Genomic DNA, 21,672 nt, shown 5'->3' on the forward strand with positions numbered 1-21,672 from the left:
TTGGTCAGTGGCACCTGGGGTATAAAATAGACAGACTGAGTGCGAGGTGAATACTCTGTGGCCAGGGCGGAAGCAAGGTAAGTAATTCAAAACTGGATTTTCAAATCACACTAAGAAGGTTAGTGTGTGTGGAGCAGCAGTTAAGCAGAGTCATTCTGTGAAGAGGTTTGAAATGCACAGTAAGAGGCTCAGAAGGGTAGGTGTTCCCTGAGCCACAGCTCGGGCATTTGCTGCAGTTTTAAGCTCAGAGTCACTGCTGCGGGAAGCCTAGGTTTGGTCTTGTAGTCACATGTCAGACCTGGTAAAGTGTATCTCAGATAAGCACTGCTTTAATGCAACTAAATGAACCTGGGACATGTGTTTGAGGTGTTACCCACGTGCCCTCTTGCTGGCATAGGCCTGGCACTCTAACCAATTGACTCTTTCAGCCATCAATGGCTACGTGCCCGAGAGCATATCCACACTAGGATTCTGCTTTGATGACACCATCCAGTGGCACTTCTGCAGTGTGGGAACCCAGGATGACATTTTGACCATTCACTTCACTGGGCACTCCTTCATCTATGGCAAGAGGCATGAGGACACGCTGACCCTCTTTCCTATGCGTGGGGAATCTGTGACCGTCACAATGGATAACGTTGGTAAGTGCCTGGTGTGGGGGAGAGGACTCCTGGTAGCTGCAGGTCTGCTGTACTCTCCAGACTCCCAGCTCCTGCTCAGCTCTTTGATCCCTTGCAGGCGTCCCTCTCAATACTTGTCATGATTTCCATTTGGGGAATTAATGACTTCAGTGGGGCCAGCCCTTTTCTGTAAGTGAGAAGTAAGACACACATGCACAGAAAGATGAGGCATGACTTTGAGGAGGAAGCATGAGCATTCAGTCATAAAAAAAAATCTCTTTTATCAAAATGCCCTTTTCAGTTTTTTAAGACAGCCATCCCACACTCGGGTTAGTGATGATCAGATACAGTGCCTTAGAGGCGAGGCTGGCCTCAGACACAGCATGCGTCCTGGAAAGCACGTGGACTTTGGAGTGCATCAGACCTGGGTTCAAATCTTGCCTTTCCACTCAGTACCTGTGCAACCTTGGGCAATTGACTTGCTCTCACTGAGGCTGTTTATTCATCTAAAAAACAACAACCACCACACACACAAAACAGAATAACAGGAGCTTACAAAGTTGCTTTGATCATTAATTATAATGTGTGCCAAGTATCCAGCACTCAGTAGATGCTCAACAAGTGGCAACTATTGGACACTTCGCAGGAAATCTTCAGTATGACAGCAAATCATACCATTTCAAAGAGCTTGAAAATGGCCCTGGGCCCATGTGAATTACTGGTCACTTGGAAATGCCTAGATGTCTCTTATTTCTGTGGTAGACATCACTACCCTCCCCAACTACAATGCTCAACCAAGACCTGCAGCTACCAAGATGGATGTGATTTTCAAAATTCATTTTATTCTCAATTCATCCCCTTTAAAACATATTCCGAAACAGTGAATCTCAAACACTCTGCGCTAAGAGTTTGTTTCTCCCCACTCTTCCCCGACCAATCTTTTTGGTCTACATTCTGTTAAACAGGGTAAGTGCATTGATCTCATGCTTGGATGTCACAACAGTGTCAAATTGCTCAAAAGTGTCCTAAGTACTTGACTCTCCCTTTTCCTCCCTATGCCGCTGTGGAACCATAATCAACAGTTTGCCGGGCAGCGGTGGTCCTCAGGCCACCCTTGAGTGCCCTTGACCGAAGCTTGCTGGAAACTATCCGCCACAATGGATGCTGGGCTTTTATTTCTTTTTCTGGACTGAAAGCTCTCTATTCTGTCTCTCTCTCTTCTCTAGGAACTTGGATGTTAACTACCATGAATTCTAATCCAAGAAGCAAAAACCTACAGCTGAGATTCAGGGATGTTAAATGTACCCCGACTGATGAAGAAAACGACTATGAAATCTATGAATTTCCAGAATCTACACCCATGATGACTACGCGGAAAATGCGCAATTCTTCGGAAAAACAAAGTGAAAGGAATAATGCCGACGTTGATTACCATGACGAGCTGGCTTCATCCCTGGGATTCAGGTCATTCAGAAATTCATCACCGAATCGCGAGGGAGAAGAGTTCAACCTTACCGCCCTCGCCCTGGAGAACAGCTCTGAATTCATTCCTCCAAGTCCTGATGCCTCTGTCCCTTCAGATTCTCCTTTTGCAAGCAGCGTTAGCAGGCTCATTGCCAGTACCTCTGCAGAACCTCACAAAACCCTCCCTCACCCTGAAACCACTGCAGCTGGTCCCCGTGCGGGACACAGCTTAGAAAAGAACTCACTTCTCAACTCTTCCACAGTAGAGCGCTCCAGCCCTTCCGAAGGCCCTGCAGAGGGCCCTCTGCAGTCAAATGTCACACTTCCACTGGGTGCAGGAGTCAGAAGTCAAGAACACACTAAACATAAGGGATTCGAGGCAGGGAGCGACCGAGAGGCAAGGCACAGGTTCCCCCAGATGGAATTTCTAGAACATAAAATTGGGAGACATTCAAGCCGAGACAACTCTTCTTCCAGAATGGGGCCCTGGAAGGACCTTCCCAGTGATCTGTTACTCTTAGAACAGAAGAATCCGTCTAGGATTTTGAATGGGAAATGGCACTTGGCTTCTGAAAAAGGTAGTTATAAAATAATCCCAGAGGCTGATAAGGTGATGGCGGTTAATAAGCTGCTGGGCAGCCCCTGGAATGCCTCAAGGACGTGGGGAGAAGGCATCCTTCTTACAAACAAGCGTGGAAAGCAAGAGGGCCACCCACAGCTTTCTGGAATTAGACATAGGTTTCTACCAGTAAGAAAGGATGGAGGAAGGAGTGGACGGAAGAATGGCACTGTTCTCATTCGGACACGAAGAAAGAAGCTTGCACACCACGTCCCTCTCTCTCCAAGGAGTTTCCACCCTCCCAGAAGGGAGGCCAGCATCCCACTTTCAGACTCGCTCCCCAAGGCCAAGGAAGCATCTCTTCCCACAGACCTCAATCAGACATCCCCCCCTGTGAATCTTAGCCTGATAGCCTCACTTCCTGACCATAATCAGAACCCCCCAAACAACACTGGTCAGACAAGCTTCTCTCCAGATGTTTATCAGACAACGGCCCCGGAAGAGCTCTATCAAACGTCCCCTATTCCAGACTCTGATCAAATGCACTTCACTACAGACCCCAGTCACAAAGCTTCTCCAGACCCTGGCCAGATGCTTGACAGTGATCTAAGAAGCCAGTCCTTCCCTACTGACATTGGACAAATGTTCCTTTCTGTAGAACCTGAAGCCTGGCAGACAACCATCTCTCCAGATCTCAGTCAACCATCCCTGTCTCCAGAACTTAGTCAGACAAACCTTTCCCCAAACCTCAGCCAGGAGATTCCTTCTCCAGACTTCAGCCAGCCAACCCTTTCCCCTGACCTCAGACAGACAACCCTTTCTCCTGATCTTGGTCAGATGACCCTTTCTCCAGACCTCAGCCAGACAACTCTCTCTCCAGATGTCAGCCAGGTAACTCTCTCTCCAGATCTCAGCCAGGAGACTGTCTCTCCAGACTTCAGCCAAGAGATTCTCTCTCCAGACCTCAGCCAGACGACCCTTTCTCCAGACCTCAGCCAGGAGACTATCTCTCCAGACTTCAGCCAAGAGATTCTCTCTCCAGACCTCAGCCAGACGACCCTTTCTCCAGACCTCAGCCAGGAGACTGTCTCTCCAGACCTCAGCCAGGAGACTGTCTCTCCAGACTTCAGCCAAGAGATTCTCTCTCCAGACCTCAGCCAGACGACCCTTTCTCCAGACCTCAGCCAGGAGGCTGTCTCTCCAGACTTCAGCCAAGAGATTCTCTCTCCAGACCTCAGCCAGACGACCCTTTCTCCAGACCTCAGCCAGGAGACTGTCTCTCCAGACTTCAGCCAAGAGATTCTCTCTCCAGACCTCAGCCAGACGACCCTTTCTCCAGACCTCAGCCAGGAGACTGTCTCTCCAGACCTCAGCCAGGTAACTCTCTCTCCAGACTTCAGCCAAGAGACTCTCTCTCCAGACCTCACTCAGACAGCCCTTCCTCCTGATCCCAGGCAGACATCACCTCCTCCGGACCTCGATCCAGCGTCCTACACTTCTGAGTCTAGCCAGTCACAGCCTCTTCCAGAATCTGATCAGGCTTTCCCTTATTCAGACCTTGGTCAGATGCCATCTCCACAACCATCTCCACTAAATAACACTTTTATAACAAGCAAGTTTAACTCAACAGTTATACTTGGCTTCAGAGGAGAAGATGGAGATTACGTTGAGTTTATACCGATGGGGAAGGAAGAGAGCAGCGAAGAAAACTCCCGTGAGATTGATCTCATGTTCTATGATAACCCCTACCAAACTGACGTCTGGACGGACACCAACTCCTCCAGGAACCCTGACTACATCGCCTCCTCGTACCTCCGCAGCAGCAATGGAAACAGGAAACATTATTACATTGCTGCTGAAGAAATATCCTGGGACTATTCAAAATATGCCCAAAGGTTTGGCCAGTTTTCTCCTCTCATGTTCTCATTTCTCCACCACTGCTAGGAAAGTAATTACAACAGTCCAAGGAGAGAACTCTGGGCAAACTAGTTAAGTATAATTTAGTTCCCCTGCTGCAAGTTGGCTTATACTATGTGCCAGGTAACCTGCTAGGCACTGGAAGGAAGCTGTGAGCTAACTGGGCACAATCCCTACCTCATGAGGCTTTTACTCTAGTGGCAGAATCAGAGATTAACAGATAATCACACAAACAAGTGATACAGAGTTTACTATATATATATATATATATATATATATATATATATATATATATACTGTAGAAATACTATAAGAATACTACAGGATTTTACTACATATACTATAGTAATACCATAGAAATGTAGGAATGCTATAAAGACATTTAACTTGGTCTAAAGGCTCATGGGGGGACTTACCTAAGAGATGATATACGAGCTGGCAGGTGGCTATCTACTGGCCTGTGTTTTTAGTCATTTATATTTTCATTCATTTGCTCATCAAATATGTATTAAATATCTTCTCTATGCTAGATGCTATACTCAGAAACAGAGATCATTTCCTAAATTCTTTGAATGGTCTTTCATTTGTTCTTGTAAACAAATACCGTCATTATCATTTCAGTAAAATGGGTAACGAGGACCCCGATGATGCTCCAGAGCACACCGTATACAAGAAAGTCGTTTTTCGAAAGTACCGCGATAGCACGTTTACCACCCGTGACCCCCGGGGAGAGCATGAAGAGCACCTTGGCATCCTTGGCCCTGTCATTAGAGCTGAGGTGGATGATGTCATCCAAGTAAGTCACTTTCAGAGCCCCGCTAAGGCCTCCAGAGGAACGTCCACAGGCCCCGTGGGGTGGCAAAGGCAGAGGTGGCAGGAGAGCTGCAGGCGAGCTCCTTATTTTCCAGAATTAACAAATACTGACATTTCTTCTCAAAGACAGTTTGCCAAGTATTTGGCAATCTTCGAGAAAAAAATAATAATCTTAATGATTTTATTTCTCCCTCTGCTAAGCTCCCGCTCATTCTCTAAGGGTCCCTTCCATTTCCCCTTAACCTTTCCGAAACGTCAGCCGCGTTGCTCTCCCGGGCCCTGCCCTCTGACCCCATTTGCACTGGGATACAGCACCTTTGGGCCCCAGATTTTAACTTGAATTCGCATGTGCAGCGTCTCTTCGCCAGCAGGCTGAAAGCTCACTGCGAGCGAGAGCCAAGCCCGGACCTGCCGACCGCGGCCCTCGCGCTGCATCTGTGCGCCAGGCCAGTGCTTTTGCTTTGAGCCCAGGAGCTGCCTGCTTTGGTGTTCCTGGGGAAATGGACTCGGGCCCTGTCTCCCAGGCTGCTTGTAAGACTTCGGTGAAACAACGTGCATGAGTTTCGTGGCAATGGGATTTTTGTTGAGCTTAAGTACTTTGCGGATCACTGTTTTTTCTAGGTTCGTTTTAAGAATTCAGCCTCCAGACCATATTCCCTTCATGTCCATGGGCTTTCCTATGAAAAATCATCAGAGGGAAAGACGTATGAAGATGACTCTCCTGAATGGTTTCAGGAAGACAATGCCGTTCAGCCAAACAGCAGTTACACCTACGTGTGGCACGCCACCAAGAGGTCCGGGCCCGAGAACCCCGGCTCTGCCTGCCGGGCGTGGGCCTACTACTCATCCGTGAACGCGGTAGGCACACCCCTCAAAGCTTTGTCATCCCCTAACCGTATAACCTGGGTCCACTAAGTGGAAGGGTGAAGGTTATTTCTTGTTAAGTGTCCGTCTTGCGATCATGAGGAAGGTGTAAGGATTGTGGTCAACGCCCTACAGCTTCCGTGGCCAGGGGCTCTCCCTGCAGACCCACAGGTGACAGTGAGAGGCAGAGGTCTGCTCGGAGGAGTGAGGATGACTGAAATGGGGGCACACTGAGAGCGACGACCTTTGCAGAGGAGGACGTTTGTTGGCAACGTCCCTGCACGAGTATCAGCTTTCTCGTCCGCTCTCTCCGCGGAAGAACTGCAACGTCAAGGTTCCTCCTTGGGCCTGGTGGAGAGAGCACCGGCCTCAGTTTCAATGCCTACCTTGTCGCTTACTGCGTGGCCCTGGGAAAGTTACTCGACCTCTCTTGGTCATGGTTTCCAAAGTTCAAAATGAGATAACAACAGTACGTAGCACATAGTAGGCACTTGGTCATGTTTGTTTAACAAGTGAATTCTTTTTACCATCTAGGATTGTTGTCGGAATTATATAAGGGGCCATAGGCAAAATATTTAATATAGTAGTAAGTGCTCAATAAATAGCATTTGTTATAGTATCAATATTATCATGATCATTAGCATTGCTACCCTGTCAAGATAAATGATTAATCAAAGCAAGGGGATATGAACACCGTAGAAGCAGATGAATAATATTGAGCCTTATGAAGCTACTCATTATATTCCTCGAAGTCAGAGTCTCTGAGAAGGGCTCCTTTTCTGTGTGGTCAGTGATCGCCAGAAGCGCAGAGGAAACGCTGAGAAAGGGTATGTGCCACTTCCTCCCGCTGTCTTCCAGGAAAGAGACATCCACTCGGGCTTGATAGGGCCCCTTCTGATCTGCCGGAAAGGAACGCTTCACAGGGAGAGCAGCATGCCCGTGGACATGAGAGAATTTGTCTTCCTTTTCATGGTCTTTGATGAAAAGAAGAGCTGGTACTATGACAAGAAACCCCAGAGTTCTTGGAGACACGTATCCACAGAAGTAAAACATTCCCACGAGTTTCATGGTATTTTCCTCTGACTTTGATCTAATCTCTGAACTCAACCACGCTGGGTGACAGTGACACCTGCCCTTAGGTCTCCACAAGATTAGGCAGGAGATGCTTCTGAGGAACCAGGAACTACCACTAAGACTAGGTCCCTACACATCTCAGAGGGCTGGTGGAACCCGGCAGGTGACACTCCAGGCGAAGGAAAGGCGAGAAAGTCTGAAAGACAGACCCGGAGTCCGCTGTGAAACAAACCCAAACCAACAACAACAACAAAAAGCAGTGTGCTTCAGCTGATCACAAATTGAAAAGGAATTAGCATTATTCTGCAATTAAGTACTTGATAAATCTGTTTCTTGACCTTTAATGGAATATAGAAGGAGTTGCCCCCGTGAACTTTCTACAATAAGAGTGGCTGGAACCGTCCTAGCATTTGGCAGTTCCCAGGTGGCACCAGACACTCATGAATAAAGTAGGTAGGCTAATGACCTCCACCCCTCTCCAGCAAGCCACTGGCTTGGTTCCTGGAGGCCCACACCAGTACCTGTAACTTTAGGAGAGTAAACAACAGCAACAGAACTTCCCTCACTTTAGTCCCAGTTAAGTCACTGTAGCAGGACTAAGCTTTATTATTGAAATGTAGTATTATTTTTTAAGGTGGTCAAATTTACCAGGTGCTTCACACACACACACACACACATACACACACTCTTCACTGAGCGGAGAGTGGGTAAGTCTCAGAGCCCTAGACATCCACGCTGGGAGGGGGCAGAGCAGCTTTCGAGTGAATGAGAACACCCGTGAATCACTGTGGCTGTGGGTGCAACAAAGGTGAGGTCCAGCCTCCTCACTTTGCCTGGATCTGTCTCTGAATTTAGGCGGCCCTGGGGTGACACGCTGCATACCCCCTTACTTACTGTTTCCTCTAAACACTGGAGTTCCCTTATCTGGCTCCTATCAGTCAAGCACCAAAGGAAAATTCAGACGATAAGCAGCAAGGATACCTGGGTGAAGCACGGAGCAGGACAGTGGAGAATCTGGGGAAGAGACTGATAAAGTGCTAGGGAAGGGGGCTCCTGGACATCATGACACATAGGGGACCCTGGGAGGGCCTGGCTAGCTGGGGGGTAAGGAAGCTGGGTGGCGAGTGAGGCCCTCCTAGGTCCTTACCAGCCTCTCTCCTAGTGTACACAGGTTTTTAATGGATTGTAATTCTCTGGCCTTTCAGCCATCAACGGGATGATCTACAACTTGCCTGGCCTGAGAATGTACGAGCAGGAGTGGGTGAGGCTCCACCTGCTGAACTTGGGAGGCTCCCGAGACATCCACGTGGTTCACTTCCACGGCCAGACCCTGCTGGAAAACGGCACCCAGCAGCACCAGCTCGGCGTCTGGCCCCTGCTTCCCGGTAAAGACCAGGCCACGAAAAGACGCCCGACTGAAAAATGGCGAGAGGAGGCGATCCTGGCCTCTCTAAGCTCCCCCATCCCCTCCTCGGGCATCTGCTTCTAAGGGGTCGGGCATGGGCCCTGGCATAGATCCTGGCAAAGCCATATCCCAGAGCTGCGTACAGAGCACAAAAACGCCAGCTCGCGTGCGCACTGTTTGCAGCAGGGCTCTGGCTAAACGCGTGGCCCAGCGTGGTTCTGCTGAGACCGTGCCCAGTGCAGGTCCTGCCCAGCCACTGTGTCACACGGCGGGATTACAGGACGAATCCCGCGGGGCTCAGGCGGCACATGGCGGGGAGACCAGAAATGTACTGGGCTGGGGAGTCTCGATTTCCTGAATTCTACTCACTGTCACCCTGGTGTCTTTGAGTGAGTGACAGGATTCTTGATCTTAAATTGACTCATGAGGCTGTTTGGAGAATAAATTTTTCTTTCTTTTTTTTTAATGATTTTAAAAGCTAAAGAATAACAAGGGTCTTTAGAGCTTTTCATGTGCGAAATAATAAGGTTTAAACAAACTAGTCATCTAAAAAGATTCTTATGTGCCAATGAGTTGTTTGTAGGTAAGTGTGGGGGCTTGGGGGGTGAGGGCTACTCAAACTGTAGTGGGCGTAGTAAAAACGCAGGAAGGCAGCTAAAACGCCGATGCTGACGCAGAGATCGGGCTCCCAGAGACTCTGATCCGGGAGATCCAGGGCCCGGGAGTCTGCATTTTTAGCAGGCGGCCCACCTTCCGCGAAAGCTGCCTGAGGAGCTCGGGAGGGAGGCCGCCCCCGACAGGGCTTTGGGCGGGGAATCTGCCGTGGGAGCCGGCCTCCGACCGAAGCACAGACGTGGAAACGCGCCCGCTTTGGTTAAGAGTAAGGAAAAGGAAAGCTCTTGTTTGTTTTAAACTTGCCAGCGACGCATTAGTGAAGCCATAAAGAGTCCATTCCCATCAGGGGCGGGGGTGGGTAAAGGAACTCCTCACCTTCACCAGGCAGTGCCAGAGCCGCCGGGGCCCGGGGCCCGGGAGGGGAGCACCGAGAAGCCGGGCTTCGCTGGCCCAGCTGCATCTTCAGGCCCAAGTATCTGCTTTGGAGAGGGGAAGGCGGGAGATCTTTTTGGTGTTTGAGGGGGATGACCATCAGCTATTCATTTTATTCACAACCTGGGAAATGCTCACAAACTGTAGTCGGCAGAATTAAGTGTTAACTGGCAGCAGGAAATAGTCAACAGGGGCACGGTCGTCAGAGGTTTCAGAAACCCCGTGCTTTCCGTGGCATTCTGAAACAGCTCATGAGTGCCCTGCCCGAATGTGTAACTATCGAGAATGCGAAACACGGGAGGATGGGGTGAAGAGGGGGAAAGGAAACACGGACAGGATTTTTGAGGCCCAGCGATGGGTCACTCAAGGTCGCTTTGATACTAAGGACTGTGAAGAAGCTATGTTATGTGTGGGTTAGCTTGTAACATTTTGTTTAGATAAATGAAAGCTTCTTTCTAGTACAGGATGTTGGAGGTTTTTTTAAGTTCTGGGGCGATTGATTGATTTGTCGTAATGTGGGTGTGTTTGTGTGTGTGGGGGGGAGTGTTCTTTTAATTTGTTTGTTACACTTCTAGTCCTGCCTAGAAATAAACGGATAACTCTTCCGTTCTATTCTAAAGCTTCTTGGGATGCAGTGATACTAGGATTCTTTGATATCTGTCCACCAATAGTAACTTGTTAATCTTTGAGTATGTAATGTCATCCTTCACTTTCTATTTTAGGTTCATTTAAAACTCTTGAAATGAAGGCATCTAAACCTGGCTGGTGGCTCCTAGACACAGAGGTTGGAGAAAACCAGAGAGCAGGGATGCAAACGCCATTTCTCATCATAGACAGAGGTATCAGCCAAGAGCCACAAGACACTTTTAGCAGGAGAGTCCTGTTGCTAGCATATTACAAACTTATAGATAGGAGATATTCAACTCAGAACTCTGATATGACAGAAAGAGTCTGTAGCAGGAATTGCCTTCATTCTGGGCATGGGCTGATTATAATGCAAACGTCAGTCATCTAGGAAACTCAAACCAAATGGTTCAGCCCAAAGGCATTCCTTTCAGTTGGGGAACCAACATAAAGCAGCCTCCTTCATGATTTGTGACCCTAGATAAGTGCATGTAAGAAATAATTCTCCAGGCTCCTAGCACAGAGGAGGAAAAAGATAGGAGAGACTCAACAATAACCAAGATAGTCACTGAACTTGGCATCCCAGGATTTGAGAAAAAATTTCAATCTGTCTGTCCAGCCAGCCAGCAGCACTGATTAAGCACCCACTGAGTACAAGCACTGTGTCGACATCCAGATAGCTCACTGGCTGTATTGCCTTAGCTGGTATTCCCTTCCACAATCGGGATGTAAATAACCCTGTACCTTCCAGGTGTACTTAACGTTGTAAAATGGCTTATTTTCAGATATAAGCAGATGGAAATCGGTTTAAAAACTAATTGCTCTTCAGGATTTCAGTTGTTTTCCTCTAGGGTGTCACGATGTCTATTAAAGTACCAGTTTTGTTAGTGCACTTGCCATTTTAGGGCCAGATACATTTAAGTCAGTGCTATACAAGGTGGGTCACAATATCTAATTACTGACCCACCGCAGGTATAACCTCTAGCCATGGAGTTATACCTGTTAAATGTACTTTCTAAGCAAACATTATTCATCATCCTGTCTTTTTTGTAGAATGTAAGATGCCATTGGGACTAAGCACAGGCATCATCGCTGATACACAGATCAAGGCATCTGAGTTTCTGAGTGAGTAGCAGAATCACAGCCTCAGAGAGGCACCTCCTCTGACTGTTCAGTACACAGCCTGCAAGCCATGCCTGGCAGCTGGGCCTGTTGAATCTATGGGTCATTGCTCCCCTCCAGGCTTTTCTCTATCACAACACAGTAAACCAGCTCTGTGTGGGGTGCTTATCTGGTAAAGGAGCGCTATGGCAGGAGCTAAAGCCTGTTGGCACCCCCTGATCACTGCCACCCCCTCTAGTGTATAATGTTCCCAAAGAGTCTCTCCCAGGAAAGACCAAGAGCTCAGTCTCTCCACATAGGTAGTCTGACCTCTCAGCAGATTGGGCAAGAGGACATAGCTTGCTCTTATGGCCATGTGCCCTTTTCCAAAACTCTTCCCATTCATCCCCATTCTGGGTTTGATCACACATGTGAAATTCCAGCCAGATTCCCCGGGTCTTATCTGCCATGTGTTAGAGTCCCCATTAATAGGACCCTTGCTGTACCAACCACTCATCTATTCAAGAAACTTTACTGATCACCCACTGTGTGCCAGGAACTCCTCCTAATTGTCCTCACTGCTCAGAGCCCTTCCCAAGATCAAGAGGTCAATTGCAAGGGACCATGAGGATCCCATAAACCCCTCCCATGTCTTCCTGGAAGGCAGGCACACTCAGTGGTGACCACATCAACATAACTGAGAAAAGACAAACGTGACCTGTATGCAAGAAAGGGGGTGGGTGGCAGGTGACAGCTGAGCAAGCACAGACCTAAAGCCAAGATTTCATCACCGTGGACTAAGTCAGGAGCTTCAAGAAGCCTGTGCCAACTGCCTGGTCTTCTAACTGCACAAGAAGGTCCTCTGCGGATCTGGTTTTCCACTGGGACTGAACTCACTTGACAAATTGCTAATTGTATGTTTTTTAAAAATTCAGAATAAATTTTTTTCTTCCTTTGGATTTAGATTATTGGGAGCCCAAATTAGCAAGATTAAACAATGGTGGTTCATATAATGCTTGGATGACAGAAAAAACTTCAGACTTTGACTCTAAGCCTTGGATCCAGGTATGACATTACTCTGATAATATTTACTGCTATTGTAATAATAAAAGTGACACTGATTTAATAATTTCTTCTTGTCCTTGCAATGTTGTCAGGGGAAATAGCAATTACTAGGTGCTAGGCAATATTCTAAGTACTTAAAATGAACCCTATGAAGCTGGTTCCAGTAATATCCCATTTTACAGATGAAAAAAACTAAGACATACAGGGGTTAACTAACTTCCCAACATCACGCACAGCTAGTTAGTGGTTGAGCTGGGATTCAAGTCCAGGTCCCCCATGCTCAAATATGAATTGCATTTTATTAGTTTGCTAAGACCTGAGGTGCTGGCTCTTTAGTTCTGACGAAAGCTGGTTGGTTGCTCAATGATTTATGGCAGCATGTGACCTGTTGACAAGGACAGTTCTGTTCAGTGGCTTTGCTGTGTTGCAGGTGGACATGCAAAGGGAAGTCCTGTTCACAGGCATCCAGTCCCAAGGTGCCAAGCACTACCTGAAGTCCTACTACACCACTGAGTTCCGTGTGGCTTACAGCTCCGACCAGACCAACTGGCAGATTTTCAAAGGGAACAGCACCAGGAATGTGATGGTATGTGTGCAGTGTCTTTCTGAGACTCCAGACTCACCCGCTGGTTGCTATGACTAGTCCATGACTCTTTGCTTTTGTAAAAATACTTTACTGGGCATCAGAAATACAAAGGGCTTCTTTAGGGCCCATGGAGGAAAGTGGTAAAATAATGGGTCTGTATATTACAAATTAAAGGGATAAGTATGACTTGTGAAATTTCAAAACTCCACAAAACTTTTTAAAATCACTTTATCATTAAACTAAATATCCAGGCTTTTCAGATTGGCAGATGGTGTAGGGCAGAGTATCGATCGGGCCTTGTGCCTTAAGGAGCTCACACTAAAAATATGCCACCAAGAGTTCTGATTTTACTAATTTTCTATATTCTCATTTTCTATATTACCTATAACTAATTGTCTATATTATCACTTAGCTGTGATAGATCAGGATAGATCAGAAAAATCCTAAATTATGGTTCCTACTGACTGGTATTGGAGAAAGAACACAGCTTAGAGAATTTTACATCTCTATTCACGAGGGATGTCGGTGTGTAGTTTTATTTTTTTGTACTGTCTTCCCTAGTTTTGGTATCAGAGTAAAACCAGCTTCACAAGATAAATTGGGAAGCATGCTCTTTTTTTCTGTTTTGTGGAGGAGAGTGTCTAGAGTTGGTGTTAATTCTTTAAACATTTGGTAGAATTCACCAGTGAAACCAAGTAGGCCTGGAGATTTCTCTTCCAGAAGTTCTAAAATTGCAAATTCAATGTCTTTAGCAGCTACAGGCTTTTCAAATTACCTGTTTTATATTGGTGAGTTGGGATAGTGTTTTTTCCAATACATTAATCCATTTCCTCTATGTTGTTAAGTTTGTGTCTAGAGTTGCTTGTACTTCCCTTAGCATGCTCCTGATGTCTGTAGGGTCTGTAGTGATACTGTCTGTGTCACGTCTGACACTGGCCGTTTGTGTCTCTTCTCTTTTTGCTTCATTAGTCTTGTTAGAGATTGGCCAGTTTTTAAAATCTTTTCAAAGAACTGGCCTTGTGCCTCATTAGTTTGACCTATGTTTTTCCGTTTTCTGTCTTACTCACTTGGTTACTCAGTCTGCTCCTACCTCCTGTTTCGGCCGGACCTCTCTGACGTTGCTCTGGTAGGGCGAGAGGACAGGGCACAGCCTCCTTATTGCCAGGTGGTCGAAGTCCTGGGTGCCTGCCTGAGGGGGGACTACTCCTCTTTGCTGCTGGGTGGGGATGAGGTGCTCGCCATGGACACTGCAAGGGAAGGAGCCTTGTGAGGAGCTGGGCCCCCAGCTGGCCTTCTCTGACACACCCAGTGAGGTTGCTGAGGTGCCTCTCACAGTCTCATGACCATGGAAGTCCAGGCTCCGCGCTTGGTCTTTGCTGCTGTTGAGTGGGGAGGGGCCATAGTTGTTTCTATGGAGTTTGGCTTGCAGTAGAACGATTATTGCCTAAAAGTTTTCTGTCTTGCTGGGCTGCCCTTTCTTGGTTCTGAGGCTAGAGAAAGAAGGTTTGTGCTGGGGGGGTGGGGGAAAGGTTGTGTCTGTACCCATTGGTGTTTCCTGGTTGCTGGCCTCTTCTCTTCCAAGGTTGGGATCTATGGGGCAAAAAGAAAACCCAGGGATCCCATGACCATGTTGTTCCTTGGGTCCTAGAATTCTAGCCAGCCTGCCTTTTCTCCACCTTCAGAGTGATCTTCTGGTTTGAGTTGTACTTAACAGGAGGAACAGGGGAAAGTAGATCTATACTATATTCCTAGAGTGGAAGTATCCCCAAATATTTTTTAAGACGATATTGATTTAGTTCTGGCCACATGAAAATGTAACATTACAATATTGGATTAGACCAAAATTTTACTATAAAATCACTTTACAGAGAATTTTTACATAACTAAGCTTTTCTCTTTTCCTCTAGTATTTTGATGGCAACTCAGACACCTCTACAGTCAAAGAAAATCAGTTTGACCCACCAATTGTGGCTAGATACATTAGGATCTACCCAACTGGATTCTATCAAAAACCTGCCCTTCGATTAGAGCTGCAAGGCTGTGAGATTAATGGTAAGGAACCACGAGGCATTATCATCTCGCCGCCCCCCGGGGAATCAAGATGGGGGAGTGTGGGAAAAGGGGAATAAACTTTAGTTCCTTTCAATCAATGGGGAGCAGAGCTTCCACTCAGGTCAACACCCATGGTGACTTAGAAGGACACAGGTCCTACCAGCCAGGGGGCAGGCGCCATCTCTCTGAGCAGCGCCTGGATGATATGACTCCGCCCTGACCCCCAAGGAAGGGCCGCAGCTCAGAATGACCCCCATCAGCCCATTTTCAATAGAACTGAGATTCAAACTAGGCCTGACTCTTCCAAAGCCCTCCAGGTTGCGCATACTTTAATGTAATAACAGTATCTAACAACATTGCTGTCATGTATTAGAGTTCAGTGAATGGTTTTGAAATCTAAGTCTGCTTCCCAGCTTCCTGAAACCTTGACCCTGCTCTGTGTCCTGACTCACACCCTATGTACGCACTCAAGCTTTTTCTATGTTAAGCTGCTATTTTTCAGGGAAAGTAATGTGACCTGTGGCATAAATAGATCCAGGTAACTGTATGTGGCCATAATAAAATTCTACTATATAGAACAAAGATAACAACTATTCTCCTTCTCTGACTCATAAAGTAGTGCTTTCCAAAATTTTCTCACTGCAGTGCACATACAGAAAGTAATACCTGGGCTAAAAGAATAAAGTAGCTGACCCAGGGCTTGGCTGATCCAGACACCACCTGGCTGCTCACAACTAAGGGGAGAGGGAGCCTGATATATAGGCACGCCTGAGACATGGGTGACATACGTGTTGGGAAGCTCCAGCACCTTCTCTCGGGGTGGAGGGAAGGGCCACGGCTCACGGTGGAGAACGCAGCTGAACCTTGGAATCAGCTCTTATCTGAGCAGGTGATGTTACAGGATGCTCCTGCTATCCATGAGGGATGCAGACATGGGCATTTTGCCAATGCCCAGATAGCAGTGCTCTGAAACATCTCCCCATTAAATGCAACTTTCCCACAGGCAGGAGCACTCCTTGAAACAGCTCTATAAATCATTTTAACTTGCCACATGGTATGTGATGTAAGTGGTAATTTGTTCAGCCCATAGAGTCAGGCTACCCTAAAATAGACATTCAGCTCTGTTCCAGTGTGTGAGTTGCTTGCTGTGGTGGTTGCTTCTCTTGTTACTTGGCAGTCATGGTGTTACTCTTAGTAACAGTGTTACTCGGCAGTCAGGGTGTTACTTGTAGTAATGGTGTTACTCGGCAGTCACCTTGTTACTTGGCAGTCACGGTGTTACCCATAGTAACAGTGTTACTCGGCAGTCACGGTGTTACTCTGCAGTCATGGTGTTACTCGTAGTAACAGTGTTACTCGGCAGTCACGGTGTTACTTGGCAGTCACAGTGTCACTCACAGTTACAGTCTTGCTCATCTCCTCTGCAGCACACAACACAGTGCAGGGGATGCCAGTGGCCGGTCTTTAATCACATTGCTTTTCTCTCAACAGGATGCTCCACACCACTGGGCATGGAAAGTGGAAAGATAGAAAACACGCAAATCACAGCTTCCTCTTTCAAAAAGTCCTGGTGGGGAGATTCCTGGAAACCCTTCCTTGCCCGTCTGAATGCCCAGGGCCGTGTGAATGCCTGGCAAGCCGAGGTGAATTATCCCCTGTGCACACAGTTCCTTCAGCTTCCAGGAGAAAACAAAGGAACATGGGGGGCCTGGGAAGCCAGACAAGCATCTCCTGTTTCTGCAGGTTATGATCCTGGGCCTGAGGATCTAGGATGTCTGTTGACTTGAGAGCTTTAGCTCTAACTCTGACTCACAGAGCAGTTATTTATCATCTTTACAGTTCTTTGTCTAACCTTAATTTAGACCAGGGTGGGCAAAAGGCCAGGTAATAAATATTTCAGGCTTTGTGAGCTGTACATTCCCTGCTAACACTACTCATCTGTTATTGCAGCAGGAAAGCAGCCATAACATTATCTAAATGAATGATCGTGGGGCTGTGTTCCCGTAAAACTTTATAAAAACAGGCAGTGGGCCAGATGTGGCCTTGGGCTATAGTTTGCAAATCCTCTTTGAGACAACTTACGTTAGCAACATCTTCTCTTCCTCCCCTCCCTGTCCCGCCATAGTTTAGCAGTATTTTTCATTTTCTTAAGAGTGCCATTAAAATTTTTTTGTTTCCACTTTTTTGAGAACTTTGTGACATTCCTCTAGACAATTGGCAGCATAACAAAATGCTGCAAAACCAGGGTTTTAAAACAGTGATCTAAGTGGAAGAAGCAGCTTTCAGAGTTACATTGCCCCTGATATTAGCCCACTGAGTAATTCAGGTGACAGCTTTAGGTAACTCTTAATAACGGACTCACTTTTTATTGCACCTTTCAACTGACCTGGGAAGTCAGAATGACTTTGGAAATCAGAACAGTCCTATCAACCAATTTAATCCAAATTCCCTATTATCTATACTCCTAACTCCCTCCTGTAAGGTACCGAAGGGAATTCCTGGACTTGCTATAGATTGCGACACCCTCTCCTTAAATAAGGTCACAAGTGGTGCTAGTGGAACAAACATAGGACCTGGGCCCCATACAGAGAGCTTTGGGAACCAATATCTACGCCTGGGCCTTCAGAGAATCACAGAATGTTAGAGCAGCAAGGCATTCTACAAAGCGTCTGGTCTGGATTTTTCCTTTTAAGTCTCAACACAAAGGAGATGAAATAATTTTAGTTTAGGCTGGTGGCAGAATTATAAATCCCGTTCTCCCTACAAACAGCTCAGTGCTCCTTCCACCAACCCAAACACCTCATTTGCAATTTTGCAGAGGGGGAAACTGAGACCCAGAAAGTTAAAATAACAAAAGTAATAATTTCACTTAGCCTATGAGCATGAAATGTCTTTATAGGGTCTCCTTGGGGAGGCTGGAAGTCTAAGTTAGACATAGACATCTATAGGCATGCATGCAGCTTGAAGGGTCTCTACCCCTTCTATGCCTACAAGAAAAAGTTATGCCTAGAAACGCCTCTAGCTGCCTACACTCTGTATCACTAGTTCCTCCTTGGTTTGAAGACACACTATACAGTACCACCAAATGCCACTAGAGGGTGTGACAAAATTAACAAAAATATCCAATACGATAAGTTTAAAAACACGTAAGGCATATGACTATATACATACACATGTGTATACACATGTATACATACAGACATGCACATATGGGTGATATTGAGACAAATATATCAATATTCATTATTTCATACAGAACTGAATGAGACTATGGGGCATGAAAAATCTCCCAGAGATTCATCTCAGATTACTCTAAAACTCAATTAGTCCTCTGATCCTCTCTCTTCAAGTGCATCTCACCAAACATGTAACTAGGCATTTTTTTGGCCAGAGTCAGGACAATTACGATGCTATATCAAGCCCTAAGTGTAGCTTTATCAGGTTTCTCAAATATTATATGTACTTGAAATATCTGAAAAGAAGAAGTCGGACTATTTCTCCTATTTGACATTAGCAATAGAAAGGAAAGTGGGGCTTTTCTAAAATAAATAGAGAGAGGATACTATCCAGTTCTTTCCCAGGTAACCCTTCAGTAATATCAGTAATATCATCATAGCATTTAAACAAACTTGCTTACCAGAATAACACATACAGATAATTTATCAACTTAATATTTTTCCCAAGTAAATTTCCTTTACGTGTTCATTCAACAAATATTTTATGTGTGCCATGCTTTGTGGTAAGTGTGTAGAAACAAAACTAATCAGTCCCTGTCCTCAAAGAAGAAGGGATACAGAGGTGGAACCAGATAATGACTGTGCAGTGTGTGAACTACTCTGGAAGCAGTTGATATACGTGCTGTAAAAACAGACAAAAGGAATAGGGAAGGCTTTGAGGAGACGGGGAATCCTAAGGGATGAGACAGACAAGGAATCCTTGGAGCTCCGGCATTTCTGAATAAGTTGGTCTAAAAAAGTGAAGGTTCTAACATCTGTCTTATCCATGTGTTCTCATTTTCACAGGCAAACAACAACAAACAGTGGTTACAAATTGATCTGCTCAAAATCAAGAAGATAACTGCAATTGTAACACAGGGTTGCAAGTCCCTCTCCTCTGAAATGTACGTGAAGAGCTACAGCATCCACTACAGTGACCAGGGAGTGGAATGGAAGCCTTACAGGCAGAAATCCTCCATGGTGGACAAGGTAAAGGGAAAGCAATTAGAAAGCTGTGCTGTGATGAGACTAGCACCTTGCATTGCAAGTAGCTCTTTGCATTAGACAAAATAGGTGCTGGCACTTACCACCTCTGAGTCCTCTAAATCCTAGCTCTGCAGGTTCACGGTCTCGGGACAGGGACCATGCAGGCTACCTTTCTGTTCTGACTGAGCCACCTGTGAAGTAGCGAGAATAAAACTCCAGGGGATGTGACTGAGAGGGATGGGCGTGGGCTGCTGTAACAAGTCACCATAGCCTGTCGCGGTGCCCGCATGGTCGGGTTCCGCTAAGAGCCCTCCTCCTGTTAGTCCTCAGATAGCCTTCCTTGTTGCGTGCGCGTGGAGGGAGAGCTCCCACGTCTCCTCCCCCTTTTATTATGTGTATTAATTCCATTTAAGTTCATCCTAATTACCTCCCAAAGGCCCCATCTTCTAATGCCATCCCACTTACTTGGTATAAAGTACCGAGGTTATGTATGAGTTTTTGGAGGACACAGGTGTGCAGCCCATAACAGGGGCCTAGAAAGCCTTCTGCTGTGAAATAGCATTTATTAGCATTGCCTTGGGAATACTTGTTATTCATGACTGATCCAACACCCATGGTTGTTTCTTCAGTCTCGTTCGGTTTATTTCTCACAGTACCAGGATGTCCTCGTAGCAGGGCAAGCATCGTTGTCATAAACAAACAGCAGTTTCGCTTCTGCTGTGTGTGAAGCTTCATGAACTTGCTGGGGATGCAAAAAAAACAACCCTAAAAACAAAACAAAACCAAAAAAAACAGAGGGGAGGACACAGTTTAGCTAAAGATATAGGGTATATCCGAAAAGGAGAAATATAGACACATGGTTGCATTTTATTTTAAATATTAGTAATAGCTAACCATGTATCGGTGCCACTATCTGTCACTTACTAAGTACTTGTTATACGTTTAGAAACATTTGTTAATCCTTAAAACTTCTATAAGGTAAAATTTTATTATCCCCATTTTGCCAATGAGGAATAGAGAATTAGAAAACAGAAGTAACTTACTCAAAGTCACACAGCTACAAAGGGCCTGAGGGCAGAGATGGTTTCATAGCTGCCCCGGGACACCATATCAGAGGTTTTAGCTTTCCCTAACTCAACTCGTATCACTGGTGAGGGGAGATTCCTAATGAGTTCATAAGTGATTGAGGATCATCTCTGTGTTAATGTCGTCTGTGTTCCTGGATGCCTTTGGTTCGAACACAATTAATTTTAAAAATATCTGTTTATACCCATTATACCATCACTAAGGATTTTCTCATCTTTTGCTTTCAGATTTTTGAAGGAAATAGTAATATCAAAGGACACGTGAAGAACTTTTTCAACCCACCGATCATTTCCAGGTTTATCCGCATCATTCCGAAAACGTGGAATCAAAGTATTGCGCTTCGCATGGAACTCTACGGCTGCGATATTTACTAGAACTGAATATTCGAGGAGACAGAAAGGACTCAAAGACATCGAGCCAGTGAGACTGGGCAACGTATTTTATAGTATGTTAATTTCTCTACTAGAGAATAAAATTTTTTATGTGAAACTTTTATAATGTAACTCCATGCTTCCATTAAGTGAGATGATGCCTATTATTTCTGCATTAATTTAAATATAATTTTAATATATTAGTTTTAATGTCAAGAATCAACAAGAGATTGCTTATCTTTCACAATGATTAAATATGTTACATGAAGTAATACTCTGTGCATGTAGTTAAAATGCTTCACAATAGTTCTTTTAAACCCTGAACACATTAATAGAAAAGATATTATTTTTTAAAACCATATCTGGGCAGCTGTCACTCCTACATTTTTCTTTTAAAAAGACTACTATAAGAGTAGCAGTTTAAGAGGAAAGGAAAGATTTAAGAGTAAAGGAAACAAATGAGATTTTTTTAATAGTTGACTTTTCTTGACAATGGAGAGAGAAGCGATCTTATCATGTGAAGCAATGAGTGTCTTACCTACATGATGGTGGTTTTTCTGACCCTCCACAGGGAAAACACAAGTAAGATATATTTAGTAATCCTGCTGGCCTTGTGAATCTGATCTGCTCTGCCTCGGGACTGATGACACAATATTGATGTCCAGTATTAGGGGCCATTAGACATAGAAAACAGAACCTTGGCTTCATTCCAGCTGACACTATATGGCACAGTTTCAAAACATGGGCTCGCCTAAGAGAAAGCTAGTATCGGTCAAGCGAGCACTGGGACTGTTGGCCCAAATGCAGTTAATTCCTGTCAGA

The 21,672-nt window shown here is 45.7% G+C and overlaps 1 protein-coding gene across 2 annotated transcripts in view; it reads left to right on the forward strand.

The window, feature by feature from the left end:
* Nucleotides 1-21,224, forward strand: part of F5 (coagulation factor V) — a 56,292-nt gene extending 35,068 nt beyond the window's left edge. For both annotated transcript variants that reach the window (XM_087828107.1, XM_087828108.1), the window contains exons 12-25: nucleotides 429-641; nucleotides 1,847-4,538; nucleotides 5,182-5,356; nucleotides 5,995-6,231; nucleotides 7,096-7,306; nucleotides 8,517-8,696; nucleotides 10,486-10,602; nucleotides 11,441-11,512; nucleotides 12,453-12,553; nucleotides 12,984-13,139; nucleotides 15,047-15,191; nucleotides 16,683-16,834; nucleotides 19,214-19,396; nucleotides 20,707-21,224. In XM_087828107.1, coding sequence (XP_087684233.1) covers nucleotides 429-641; nucleotides 1,847-4,538; nucleotides 5,182-5,356; nucleotides 5,995-6,231; nucleotides 7,096-7,306; nucleotides 8,517-8,696; nucleotides 10,486-10,602; nucleotides 11,441-11,512; nucleotides 12,453-12,553; nucleotides 12,984-13,139; nucleotides 15,047-15,191; nucleotides 16,683-16,834; nucleotides 19,214-19,396; nucleotides 20,707-20,853 — 4,781 coding nt within the window. In that variant the 3' untranslated portion in view covers nucleotides 20,854-21,224. The remainder of the gene's footprint in view (nucleotides 1-428; nucleotides 642-1,846; nucleotides 4,539-5,181; nucleotides 5,357-5,994; nucleotides 6,232-7,095; nucleotides 7,307-8,516; nucleotides 8,697-10,485; nucleotides 10,603-11,440; nucleotides 11,513-12,452; nucleotides 12,554-12,983; nucleotides 13,140-15,046; nucleotides 15,192-16,682; nucleotides 16,835-19,213; nucleotides 19,397-20,706) is intronic.
* The last annotated feature ends 448 nt before the right edge of the window (nucleotides 21,225-21,672 follow it).

Source organism: Miniopterus natalensis, chromosome 19 (assembly GCF_054644295.1).
Source record: "Miniopterus natalensis isolate mMinNat1 chromosome 19, mMinNat1.hap1, whole genome shotgun sequence".
NCBI classification, from domain to species: domain Eukaryota; kingdom Metazoa; phylum Chordata; class Mammalia; order Chiroptera; family Miniopteridae; genus Miniopterus; species Miniopterus natalensis.